The sequence below is a fragment of the Dipodomys ordii genome, unplaced genomic scaffold, assembly GCF_000151885.1.
Source record: "Dipodomys ordii isolate 6190 unplaced genomic scaffold, Dord_2.0 Scaffold152, whole genome shotgun sequence".
Lineage (NCBI taxonomy): Eukaryota > Metazoa > Chordata > Mammalia > Rodentia > Heteromyidae > Dipodomys > Dipodomys ordii.
The window spans coordinates 5191223-5205363 of record NW_012267368.1 but is presented as its reverse complement, the minus strand read 5'-3'; the positions used below and the strand labels follow the sequence as shown (position 1 = coordinate 5205363).

General features: G+C 45.8%; 1 protein-coding gene across 1 annotated transcript in view; it reads right to left on the bottom strand.

Moving 5' to 3' along the window:
• Nucleotides 1-14141, bottom strand: part of Adgrb3 (adhesion G protein-coupled receptor B3) — a 529297-nt gene that overhangs the window by 289572 nt on the left and 225584 nt on the right. The window contains exons 9-10 of the mRNA XM_013032264.1: nucleotides 13616-13810; nucleotides 874-942 (exon numbers count right to left, since the gene is read on the bottom strand). Of these exons, the coding sequence (XP_012887718.1) occupies nucleotides 874-942; nucleotides 13616-13810 (264 nt within the window). The remainder of the gene's footprint in view (nucleotides 1-873; nucleotides 943-13615; nucleotides 13811-14141) is intronic.

The following is a 14141-nucleotide window of genomic DNA, read 5'->3' as shown; positions in this document are numbered from 1 at the left end:
TACCCTTCCTGTGCTGATCTGTAACCTGCTGTCCTGAAGCTCGGGAGATGGTCTCCCACCCATGCGCCAGCCAGTGCGGCACCGAGGGCACTGCCAGGCCAGCGGAAACAGGGGTGCCACTGGCAAGGACTCCTCTGCTGCGCAAGTGCGCGCACGGAAGGCAGAACTCAATCAATGCTCAGATCACATGCTCCCAAGAAAACTCAGTTTACAGCTCTTGTCGCTAAATAAAGATGCACCTCTGTAGATACGACCCAGATTTTATAGGCTATCAAATCAGACACCTATGATTTTTGTCAGTAAAGACATATACTTTTGTTTTGATGGATGCTTTTGGGGTTTCTAATTTTCCCATTGTCTGTAGACAGGAAAGGAATGGGTTACAAAAGCATATGGTTATTATGCACACATCCGTTAAAGTTAGAAATCGCTTAAACCTGCGCAGCGTTTCCATGTGTATAAACACCATTTGTCTGGCAGAGCATTATAACAGATCATGTGTTTTCTCTGAAAGTATGATTTAATCATCTAAAATGATTTTGGGGTCGGTACTGGGGATTGAACTCAGGCCCTGCCCTCTTTCCTGGCTTTATGCTCAAAGCTGGTGCTCTATCACTTGAGCCATACCTCCATTTTCAGATTTTTTACTGGCTAATTAGAGATAACATTTTCATAGACTGGCTTCCAACCACGAACCTCAGATCTCCCCTTCCTAGACAGCTAGGATTAAAGGTGTGAGCCCTAGCACCCAGCCTCTAGGTGACTTTTCAAATCCTTTCACCTGCTGAGCATAGCAGGTCATTAACGTCTCCATGCATGTCTTACACTGAATTCAACTGTGCTTATTGTAAACTTTCAAAACCCCCACCTTACCTGCTGTGCATCTTCCCATTTTTCCTTGTTTTCTTCATCTAGAAGGTTGCTAACTATTTGAAAGAAGTTCTGTAAATTAAATTAGATAAAGTAGTTTAGTATTGCAGGCAAGAATATACTTTCTGACAACCCCCATTTGGAATGAGTATGTGGTAATGCCATAAGAACATTGTAGTATTCCCTTACAATCTCAACATACTCTAGGTCTCTGCAGTGCCCTTTGCTGTACATCATTCTAGAATTCCTGCACAGCTTTATATCTTCATCCACTCTGGGAGCAATGATAGGAAATCTTTTCTTTACTATCATTTGTCCTATTACAATCTCTATATGCAAAGCAGTAGACAACTGTATAGTAACTCCTCACAAACGTGTTTTATTCTTTCTGTAAGGAGAGTTGCCTGTGTTTGTCCTGTCGCTGGTTTTCCTGTCCACTTAAAGCCATGATTGCTATGACTTTCATGATTGTTCCAAAGACCACTACAGAGAGCCCTGGACTCTGGGCAAAGCTGAGGAGCCAACAGCTCCTTTGGACGGAGGGAGCTCTTCTCTTTCTTGCTACTCTACTTTTAGTTTTGCAGAAGGTATTGAGAATGTTCGATAAAAATGTGCTTTATCAAAGCTGTTTTTAATGATGTTACTGGAGAATGTGCTCTTTCCGGATGATGCTTGGGAAACTAAAAAATATATCACAATGGAAAGAAAGAGAGACATGGAGAAGGAAGGGAGGGAGGGAAGGATAGAGGGAGGAAGGGAAGAAGGGAAGTTTCTGGGGAAAAAAAGCACATTAGCACGTGTGAAATGCTTAATAAACTTATTCTCTCTTTCTTACACACACACACACACACACACACACACACACACACACACAGAGCATGCCTGCGATTTAAACTCAGAGCCTCATGCTTGCTAAGCAGATGTTCTACTACTTTGAGCCACAACTGTTTCTAGCTTCTTGCTGGCTCATTGGAGACAAAAGTCTGAAGGACTTTCTTGCCTGAACTGGCTCTGAACTGCAATCCTCCTATCTCAGCTTCCTGCACTGCTAGGCTCACAGGTGTGAGCAGCCAGTGTCCTGCTGACACCATGGACTGCAGAGATGGAGTCTGCTCAGTGGCGAGTGGCATCTGTCCTTGGTCTCCAGCCTTTCTTCCTGTGTGGAGGTAACTCAGGAGCAAGGCTTCCTGCTCTCCCGCCAGCTCAGGGCAGCTCCCCTGAGGTGGAAATGGTCACTTTCAGTCTCATCTCTCCCTCTCCTTCTCACTTTTCAAAACTGGGTTTTGTTCTAATTCCAAGTAAGTTCACCTGAGTGTTGTTTCACAAAATCAAAGCTGCTTCATTTTCTTGGATCTTGTGATCTGGAAGACTCTGGCATCTATATTTAATTGCCCTATTTTAACAGTCCCCAGCAATCACATGGTAGAAACATGTTTGGAGCTATAACCTCTAAAAGTTTCAGAGTCTTTGGTGCAGCTCTTTTGAAAAACAAAAACAAACAAAAAAGACTACAAGTCTTTCTTTTAAACACATTTTCTACTTGTTTAACTTTGTGGCACTAACAGCCCTCTTTCCACTTGGAATGCCTTGCTTGGAGTGTTTCCATCTTGAGGGCCTTGTCCAGCATTCTGTTACTCTGCCTGTAGGCAGAGGACTGACTTCCAGGTTGGGCTTCCCGGTTGTCCCTGGCCAGTTGGCTTAGCGGGGGATGTGCTGTCATGGGCCGGTACGGCTCTGCCTCTGGGGCTCTGTGGGGATAACTGTGGGGAAACAGAGTCATCCTATCCCTCCTGCACATGAATGCCTGCCCCTGGCAGATCCTAACACAGGCCCAGATTAAAGAACTGAGCTGGGAGGAAGGAGGCCGGGAACAACTCAAAACCCAGTCCTGAGAAGAAGGGGAGACACTCAACCTTCCAGAAACTAGATGAGTACACAAACAACAAGAAAATACAACAGCCAACTGAACTACTAAAGAAGGAGAGGCGGGAGATGAGAGTGATTCCACACAGAGATGGAAGGCAGGGAGAGCTCATGACCCTGAAGCAGCACACGGCTAGGAGCCTGGGCAATGGGAGGAAGGACTTGGAGCACGGTGAGGACCAGCAGAGCTGCGACAGTCAAGGACAGTGAGAAGCGCTCTGCAGTTGGCAAGGGGCAAGCAAGAACTGCGGACTCAGTCGAAAGATCCCATCTGTGTCTAGCAGAATGAGGGAGAAAAAAATAAGAGCTGAAAGTCTGATGAATGCACACAAAACTCCCAGCAGACCAGACCAGAGATGTACTGTTAAAACAGGGGCGGTGCAAAATAAGCAAATAATATTGAAAGCAGCAAAATTAGAGGGAACCCACTTAGAATGGAAAGAGCAATGGAATATCTGCAGATTGCTCAATGGAAGCTCTCAGTGCATGAAGAGTCTGGAAAGATAGAAGTCCAACTCTGAAGGATAATCCATGTCTACTCAGGCCAGTTTACCCTGAGAGGGTCTCACAGAGAAACAAACACATGATCTTACATCTAAAGGACTGGAGCCTGCACCCCAACCTCACTGGGTCTGAAGAGTAACTGACAAGGGAACAGCATGCAAAATCAACACACAAAGCCAGAAGCTTTTCTCTACACCAACAATGCACAAGCAGAGAGGGAAACCAGGAAAGCAATTCCATTTGCAATAGACTCAAAAAAATAAAATATTTAGGGATAAATCTGACCAGGGAAGCAAAAGCTCTCTATAGTGAGAAGTATAAAAACCCGAAGAAGGAAATCAAAGATGATGTCAGGAAATGAAAAGGCCTCCGTGCTGGTGGATAGGTAGAATGATCTCCCAAGACTGGCTGTCCTGCCAGAGGCTCGCTACAACTTCAATGTACCCCATCAAATTCCCAGTGCTATTCTTCACAGAGAAAACAATCCAAAAACAATCCAAAAATTCATATGAAACCACAAGAGACCTGCAATAGCCAAAGCAAAAAACAAAAACTTAACCAAAACAAAAACAAAAACAATTCTGGAGGCATCACAATCTCAGACCTCAAATTTTACTATAGAACTATCATAACAAAAACTGCTTGGGACTGACATATAAACAGGTATGAAGATAAAATGAAATAGACCAGAAGATTGATAAACAAACCCATCTATGTACAGCCCTCTCATATTTGACAAGAGAGCCAAATATATGTTTGGGTTTCTTAAATAGGAAAACTGGTCTTCACATGTAGAAGACCAAACCGGACCCCTGTCTGTGGCCTCACACTGACGTCAGCTCAGACTGGACCAAAGACCTCAGGTCAGATCTGAAACCCTGCAGTTATGGCAGGAAGGAACAGAAGAAGCTAGAACCCACTGTCATGGGCAGGAACCTTCGGAGTAGAGTTCCCAGGGCTCAGCACACAGAAGAGAGAAGAAGTGGAATTATATCAGAATAGAAAGTTCCTTCACATCCAATGACAAAGTTATGAACTGAAAAGGCAGCCTTCAGAATGGAAGTCTTCACCAGCTACAGATCAGATGAGGGCCTCATATCCAGAATATAAAAGGAGCTCAAGAAACTAACCCTCCTGAAATGGATGGACCTGGAACAAATCATGTTAAACGAGGCAAGCCAAGTTCAGAGAAAGAAAGGGGGCGCATTTTCTCCAATAGGCAGAAGTTAGATCTAAAATACACTGAAATGTGGTAAATTACACAGGGTTCTAGAGACTCATACACACAGTGAGGCCAAATGAGGAAAACACAAAGCAATGCCCATGTGCCTCTTTATGTTTATATAAAATATTATATGCATATACTGAAACAAATTCCAAGACATGAAACCAAGAGAGCCTTATTAAACTTTGTGTTTGATAGTTTTGTGTCTTTTGTTTACGTATGGTTTATTTGTGTCTCTGAGGGGGAGGAGAGGCACAAAACTCAAGGGGAAAGGGGTGAGGAACACAGCCGTGGTACTCACTGGACGCTGTGATGAAGGTGAGCTGCACAACTCGTGGGGGAGATGGGATGGAGGGGCTGGGAGAGAGCGAGGGAAGGGGAGAGAATATACAAAGGGAAATGTCCTCATTATCTGACTTCTGTAAGTGCATTCCCTCTGTAATCACCTTTATAGTAGCAATAAAGTAAATTAAAGAGAAACTAACCCTAAAACTTAATAACACATTAGTAATGGGCAAAGTGGCTAAACAGAGACTTCTCAGGAGGAGGGAGGACAAATGAGGAAATGCTTAACTTCCTAGACTATAAAGGAAATGTAAATCTAAACAACATTGAGTTAGACTGGCCATCACTCAGAACACAAAAAACAATAAATGCCGGCAGGGATGTGGGGAAAAGGAGCCTGTTAAACTGTTAGTGGGAATGGAAACAGTGTATCCACTCTGGAAGGCAGTCTGGAGACTCCTCAGAAGACAGACCTGGGACTGACTGTGATCCTGGGATCGAATCAGAGCAGTACACGCCAGGACACCGTAAGACACCTGCACACCCATGCTCACTGCTGCACTATCCACAACAGCCAAGAGCTGCAAACAGCCCAGATGCCCCACAACAGATGAGTGAATCAAGAAAATGTGGTGCATATACACCATGGAATTTTACTTATCCACCAGAAAGAATAATACTATGACATTTGCAACACAATGATGGACCTAGAAAAATTACATAATGTGAAGTCAGGCTCAGAGTGACAAATGGCACATGTTTTCCTCATATGTGGGGAGTTGGATCTAAAATCTGCACAGACATATTTACACATGCAGCATTATACCCATATCCACACATGCACAGTCACCAAGTGGCAGTATGTTTGCGGGGAGAGTCCAATGGGGAAGCCTCACTCCTCTGAACCACAAACCACTCCACAAAATGAAGATCAGGAAGCTGACACATGTTGGGGGCAGGCAGCTACGAGGGGGAGTGGGCATGCATGAAGGGAGGAGAGCAAGCAAATGCAGTCATTATATTCAGTGTACGCTATGTAAAAACTGACCTAAGGAAGCTCCAGAAGTACTACTAAGTGGGTATGGTAGTACATACCTGAAATATAGCCCTCAGGAGGCAGGAAGGTTTGTGAGTTCAGGGCCAGCCTAAGCTATGTAGTATTTCATGCTGGCCAGATCTGTGTAGTAAGACCTTGTCTCAAAAAAGAATCAAAGCAAGGTGCAAGAGGAGGTGGGAGAACCCTCCTACACTGGGGGTGAGGATGTGAACCAGTGCAACCACTATGCAAATCGGTATGGAGCTTCCTCAAAAGACTGGAAATGGATGCCCCAGAAGTCCCTCTCAGCACTATTGATGTGGGTACATATGACTATACATACATATCATGAATATATAAATATAAAGATTCCAACATATGGTATGAACATACCACAGAGCCAGAGGTGAGCAAATCAATGTACCAGAAATGCACAACTAGGTTTATAACCTCATTGTTTACAGTAGCCACATGATGGAATAGCAGAGGTGCCCAGCAACAGAATGGTGTGATGGTGTATACTAGGGTGTGTGTGTGTGTGTGTGTATGTGTGTGTGTGTGTGTGTGTCCACACATGCATGTGCATGACTATAGATGGATGGACACAGAATATGAATCTAACTAAGGAAATTCTTAGTCGAACACAGTATTAGAGAGTAAATAATTTTGAACCACATTTTGAAAGAGGGTGAATATTGCCAAAATAGATTGCTTCCAACTCTGGAAATTAAACAAACTTGCTGGGGCTGTTTTGGGAAGAAGGAAGGAAGGGGGAGAGCAAAAGAGGGGTGAGATGGGGACCTGGTACAGACACAGAAATGCAGTGGTGAAGTCACCATGTATGTGACGAATGTCAGCTGACAACAGAGCACAATCCAAAAATAAGTGTATACCTAGTGCCTTCTCTGTGTCTGGCACTTCTACCAGTTCTGGAGCAGGCAAGTTGAATGAGGTCCTGACATCACTGAACTCACACTCCCAGTCTAGCAAACAGGAAGGGATTTGAAAGTATGATGCCAGGAATGAAATACTGCCTTCCATATGCACAGCTCTGGTATATAGAGAGAAACAGGGAGAGGGAGAACCTTTAGATAGTAAGCAAAAATCTTCATGAGCAGGTAGCTGAGCAAGGGAGCTCACCTCAGGGCTAATGGCAAAGAAGATGTGAGGTACTGGGTTAAAGGGCAGTCAGGGCAGGTTTGAGAAGACAATGCAGAGGACATTGTCTTGGGTGGAGGAACAAGAATCTCCTACAGAATATAAAGACAGTCAGGAGCCAGATAAAGGGGAACTACATTCTACAGAGATTGCAAGATAAGTTTAGTTTAAAAAAAAGAAATTCGAGCATTAGCTGCTGAGAGAAAAATAAAGCCCAGATGGTAAGTGAAAACAGAGACGTCAAAAAGGGTTGTAGTTACTGGGGTCGAGGTGTGGTCATGTGTTTGTGTAAATAAGAGGACTGGCGGATGGATGGCACAGACAGAGAGACCAGACCTGCCGGGCTGGCTCAGGGTGAGGATGCATTTGGTCTGCATGTGGGGAAGAAAGCTGAGCTCGGTTTTGTTCAAATTTTTGATGAAGTGTCTGCGGTGTAAGAGAAGAGGCTTGGGACATAGGCAGAACTACAGCTCTGATGGAAAAAAAAGGAGGGGTAATGAATTGTAGTTGAAAACAAGAGCCTTTTGGCAAAAAGGAGACAGTTACCAAGAATACTCCAATAGGTAAAGTCAAGGTTAAAACACTGAAGATAACCTTGATAAGAAAAGAAGCAAATGAGAGACAAAGAGGAAGAAAGCAAGAGCCCTGTGAGATGGAATTTTCAAAATTCAGAAGGAAGAGGCTCACTGTTGGGGTTAATTCAAAAGCAGAGACCACTCTTTCCTCCAGGAGACCCCCAAAGCCAGGTCTAGATATAGCCCAGCAGCCTCTGCTTTATGAAGAACAAGCTAGCCTGGTGGCCTGCAGCTGAGGACAGACGGCTGAGACCCAGAGCCAGAGCATGCCCCATGGTGATGAACCTTGCCTGGACTGGAGGCCGCCTTCTGTGAAGAAAGGGTCTAGAAGGGAGGCTGCAGTCCAATCACATACACATCTTGAATTTGTTCTATCGCTCTCAAAAATAAACTATGTTTGCAACAGGCAGAGTAACTGACAATGGGCCAGGATGAGGAATCTTGTCCATGATCGGGCTTTTCTGTACACAAAGGGCATGACCCTCCCTAAGAGGCGGCCACTGGCAATTTCAAACTACCAAGGCTACAAAGAGGCGGGTGGCTATCCGGGATAACCGAGCCAGGGCATGGGTCAGGACGCATGGAGGCCATCACTCAGAGAGGAGACTGGGGCCTGGAGAAGCCTGGGGGGGGGCTCAGGTGGGCCTCTCTCTGGAGGGCCCTGGTGTGGGGTCAGTGGCAGGATCTATGCAGGCCACCTACTGGGCTGGAGGAGGGGTGACAGCCCAGAATAGGCACTAGTTTAGGAGAAAATAGCATCTCCGATGACTCCCTTTGTTTTCCTTTTCTCTTCTTTTCATCAATAACCTCACAGAAGCTCTGACTCACTTTGAAACGGCCCTTGTGTGATGCCAGGTGGCAGCACGTGGCCCCGCCGGGCGGGCGGCTGACCTGCGTAGGGTATGCACAGCTGGCACAATGGGTGATCTTTAGATGGGGTGGTGACACCCTGAGTCTGCTCTGGTGTGGTGGGTGTGTGAGGCTATGGGAGAAGAGGCGCCAGGCCCCGTGCTTTGTGGGGTGCTCAGAACTCTTCCAGTCTTCATTCAACACTAAGAGTCATTCTAAGACGATTCTTCTGGAAGCCTGCGGCTCAGCGCAGCAAGGTGAGCACCTAATCTAGATGGGTGCTGATGTCCAGGAACCAAGTAAACATTTGCACCTCCCTCCATCCCAGCCAGGGCTGGGCAGACCTTGGTGGAGCATGGGAGGAGACACACCAGACAGCAGCAGCTCAGCCACCTGTGCCCAACGCCTCAGTGAAGGGAATTATTACAGCTGCACACCGTTCTCTCTTTAGGCACAACGTGTCCTCACCCCTCAAAAAAATCTGTAAGCTGAAGCATGTGTGAGAGAGGGTGCGTGTGTGTACGCATGTGGATACTACATCTTGATCTCAGGGCCTGAGCACTGTCTTTGAGTGTTACTGCTCAAGGCTGACACTCTACCACTAAGAAACAGCTTCATCCTGGCTTTCTGGTGGTTAACTGGAGCTAAGAGGCTCAACCAGACATTTCTACCTGGCTGACTTTGAACCAGGATTCTTGGCTCTGAGTCCTGAGTAGCTAAGATTGCAGGTGTGAGCCACTGACTCACATTCTGCTTCTGTGGGCATAGACCTACCCTTCAGCTGCGGTCTAGGAGGTCAGAGGGGGCAGATAGATGGGGGGGGGAAGGAGACTCATTGGCTCACTGAGACACTTGTGTCCCATTTAATAGGATGATGTTGATTGGGAAGACTGGGAAAGCATCTGCCAGATGTTATTTTTTAATGAAATTAAAAGCAAATCTGTCTACCTACCTATCAACACTAAAAGGTTTTAAAATAGTTTCTTCATTTGATAAGGAAAAGGTTTTTATTTTTCAGGTATTTAAAGTATATGGATTATATGTTTTAATTATTCCCCTTTTCTTAACCAAATTATTGCTCGTAAATCATATAAGAAATTCATCCTAAGAGCCTAAAATAGAAGTGACTGGTGTGAATACAAAGTTCTTTTGTAGTAAGATAAATGATTTGGGGAATTCTTAACTTCAGAGTTATGTTGATTTCTGAAGCTGATTTCTGAAGTTGACAAGCAACGTATTTTAAAATAAAAGTTTTAAAAGTGAAATAAAGAAAAAATACTAAATTTAAATAGGTTTCCCTTGAGTTGACAGAGGGAGAGAAAAATTAATAACTTACATACTTAAAAGTAAAAGTAGACATAGCTCTGTGTCTCCTTTTAAGTTCACTTAAAATATTTAAAAATTTCATATCTTGGATTATGATATAAAAATGCAAGAATAAAATAGCCTCCTGGCATTTAAGAACTGTAAATAAGCATTCCCATAGCAAAGTTTTCTCCAAAAAGCACAACATAAAACCAACAAAAAAGGAGAAAGAAAGGAAAAAGAAAAAGACAAAAGAATCCCTGGTCCTTGAGTTTGGGGCATAAAGATGATCGCCTAGAGAGTAATCTGAGCAGAAGAGAAGGTGTCATTTCCCAGATGTGCTATGACAGTGCTCACCCCCCAAATCAAATCCTGCTACTCTAAGGCCGCTTCAAAGCCTTCAAATCTCCCCAGTCTCCATAGGTCAACATGTCTGACTTCTAATAAAGCAAATGCACACCCATACATTTGTGTGTCTGTGGGGAGATATGTGGATACACGTGGGACTGTAGCTCTACTGTCCTCTGCAACTTAGGCCAATGTTTAATCCAACAGTAGACATTTTAAATATAATATCTGAATATCACTGTATCTAAAAGAAATATAGACCCAGCTAGGTCTTGCCTGTAATCCTTGCTACTCAGGAGGCTGAGTTCTGAGGAATGCAGTTCAAAGCCAGCCCAGGCAGGCAAGTCCGCAAGACTCTTATTGCCAATAAACCACTCAGAAAAAGCTGGAAATGTCAGTGTGGCTCAGGGGGTAGATCACTATCCTTGAGCACAAAGAAGCTCAAAGACAGTGCCCAGGCCTTGAGTTCAAGCCCCAGAACCAGAAAAAAAAAAAAAGAAAAACAAGACTGAAATATATAAGCAGAGTAACTGTAATCCCGGCACTCTAGAGGCAAAGGCTGAGGATATGCAATTGGAAACCAGTCTGGGTTATGTGGAGAGATCCTGAATAACACACAAAACTTATTCATTGTTTCTCAAAATATGTCTCTGATCATTTCTTAATGGACAAAGAAAAAGAACAAAATAGAACAGATGAGAGCAGTTCAGCTGGAACTATTTGGTTACTAGTTTTTTGTTATTGATTACGTCAGCAGAGATTTGTTGGATCTCTTCCACAATCAAGATTCTATGCTCCATCTTATTTGGGGTGGTAGGCTAGTGCTTTGCTCCATCCAGAATGAATCAGGAACATCCCTGCTTTCTCAAAGATTTTCCAATGCGGGCTGATAGGAGAAGAGGGTGTGTGATGCAGGCGAGAACATGTTAGCAGACTCTGAGGCAGAGCTGGCCGTGGCAAGCACGGGACAGCCAGGCCCCACGCCCAGGGCCTGCAGGACGCAGGAGGCCAGGGAGGTGAAGGGATCTCAGCCCAGGGTCTGGGGAGAGGAAGTGTTGCCTAGGCAGGAGCTGCAGGAGAAGGTTGTGAGCACCTGGCATCTTGTCGGAGGCCCTGGTGAAGGGCCCTGAGTCCTCACCTGACGCTTCGTGGTGAGGACTGGCCTCACTGGAGCTGCCCAGGAGTGGCTCAGAGGCCCAGAGCACACACCATGGGAGGGAATGGGGTCAGGTGTGGGAGGTACAGGGAGGCTGGCCTGGCATGGTAGCCCAGGAAGGAAGGGTTGGAGGAGAGCCGCCCGCAGGACCAGCTCTACAGGAAGCACAGGGCTGTGAGGCAAAGCAGGAAATTCAGGAATACTGGTACACAGAGTAGACGGGAGGCACCAGCCAGCCAGAAACATCCAGAACCCTCAGGAACAACAACACAGAGGAGGTGCTGAGTATGGCCATATGCACAGAAAATGATAAAGATGCTTCATGGTTTGTATTAAATGGTAGGAAGCAGAGCAAGCGAATGAAGTTCTCTGGGACCCTGGAGACGAAGAAGGTTGTTTTAGGTGGACTTGCGGCATGGTGGGCGTCACTTGGGAAGAGATCTGAGTTAGGGTCTCAGCAGGCAAAGGGGCAAGAAGGAATCCCCCAAGAGGAGAGCAAGCAGGGACTGATGCAGGGCCGTGGGTCAGCCGAGGGGGCACACGCTGCCCTGGATGGGAAGACGTACAGCTCCAGTATGCAAGGCCGTTTAACAGAGTGAGGGATCCATTCCTGTTCATGAACTCAAACCATCCAGAACCAAGGAACTGGTTCTGCCTATCGTTCACTGGGTCTTTGTGTGTGTGTGCAGCATGGGAGGAGGAGGAGAATGGAGGGAGGGAAGGAGGGAGAGTGAGTGCTGGTCCTGGAGCTTGAACTCAACACCTGGGCACTAATCTGATCTTTTTTGCTCAAGGCTGATGCTTTAATTTGAGCCATAGCTTCACGTCTGGCTTTCTGGTCGTTAACTGAAGATAGGAGTCTCACAGACTTTCCTGCCCTGCCTGAGTTTGGAGAATCGCGATTTGAAGCCAACCTAGGCAGGAAAATCCATAAGACTCATCTCCAATTAACCAGCAAAAATGCCAGGCGTGGTTTAAGTGGTAGGGCACCTGAAGCTAGGGGAGGCTGTCCTGGCCCAGTACTGGCAACAAAAAGTGCTCAAATAATTTTCTGTCCAATATGCCTCCTGATGTATTTTGGCCATTTTAACATCATAGAGTGGATGCTGAGGGTAAGGGCATTGGATGTCACCCCAATGGATGCCTTCCAGGAACACACGTTTTACGTTTCTCTATATGAGTTAGGGCACCCGGGTTATTAATGAATGGCTACATGGTCCAGAAAACCTTCCTCTTCTCTTTTCTTCCATTGTTAATGAAAACAAAAACCTAGAAAAGCCAAAAATCTTCTGCATTTTCTGAATGAAACACAAGCAGAAATTCCTGAGTGAGGAGAAGGCTGAAGGGAACAGAACCTGACCTGGAGTTCTTGCCACATCTTTGCTTCAGTGAACTTTACATGGAGACAGAGGAAGGAAATTGCACAGCAATACAGAAAGCAGCTCAGCATTCTTGCCAAGACTACGTTTTAGGCTACAAAGGAAAAAGTTAACTCTGCGCTAGGTGCCATGGGCTCCTGCTTGTGTCCCTAGACACTCAAAAGCCTAGTTTCAGGCTAGCTAGGAGGCAAAGGCAGGGAGACACCATCTCCAAAGTGACTAGCAAAACACTAGGCTGGAGGCATGGCTCATGTGGTAGAATGCCAACCAAGTGACCAACGTGAGAAAGAGCACGGGGATTCTCAGTTCAAACCCCTGTACCAGCAGGGGGAAAAAAATTGGATATGTAAAGAAACTTGCATTAATACACTTTGTTGACTTTCCAACTGGCTTTGTTTTAATGACAAAGGCAAGACAAAATTGTAATTTTATTATGGAATAAATGATACATTGTTTTCCAGTGTTCTATGACAAGAGAGAAAATGCTGGGAGAGTTCTTTAATTTCTTCTTTTCCTATCCAGAACATTCACTAACTGCCTCTCATTTTCAGGCAATGGCTCTACAAAATTAAGTATGATTTTCCTCCTACTAACAAATCTGCAAACAACTCTTCAACGAGATCTTCTCTGTGAGCTGTAGTGAATGTGATCTCATTGAACCTAATGTGCTTTTAATAGTCTCTTTGGCAAGATGTTGATATTAAGAGGGGGAATGAAATACCCATGCTATCACCTTGAGTTTGCGATTATGCCTTGTATGTAAGGGCTTGAAACGCTTTGATCCCATTCTCGCTCAGTGTTTCCCTGAACTCTAGGGCCAAGCATGCGAGGTGCAGATTGACTCTGGGAGCTCAGCTGAGTCCAGGGCCCCTGCCTGTCCCCCACCCTTCCCCAGGATGCAGCCAGCCCTCTGGCCAGCCAGGGAGCCTCCAGGGCCCACTATGGACCTGTCCTCACTAGCCTCGCCTCCTCGCTAGCTCCCATCATGGCCTGTCCCCTCACCTGCACGCCGTCAGAGCCGGGGACGTAGCTGGCTCTCTTGAACGTGTCTGTGACATTCCTCAGGATCTCCACAGACATCAGGAGGTCGCCTGCATAGAAGTTCTTTCTCTGGGTCAGGTCCAGCAGTGTCTTGGTGACCTGGGACATGCCATCGCCCGCCAGCGTGCGTTGCCCCTTGGCCAGGTGCTCTTTGATCTGTGGGGTGAGAAGAGGAGACCGGCCTCAGGCTCTTCACGACCTCTGCTCCACACATCTTCACCCAGACCTGGAACCGCACTGTCCTCAAGGCTGTGCAGTGCCCCACAGAGCCTGGAGTGCACCAGCACACAACCCATGAAGCAAGCCCTCCATTCTGCACAGCCCTGCTGGACTGGACAGAGCGTGTGGTTCAATGCACTGGGAAAAGGAACTCTAAAAACATTTTTGCACAGAGTTAAGCATAACGGAAGTGTGAGAAGAAATAAAAAAAAATACCAAAACACAAGCCCTGGAACTGGGCGTCGTAACTCACTATAGTCCCAGTGAC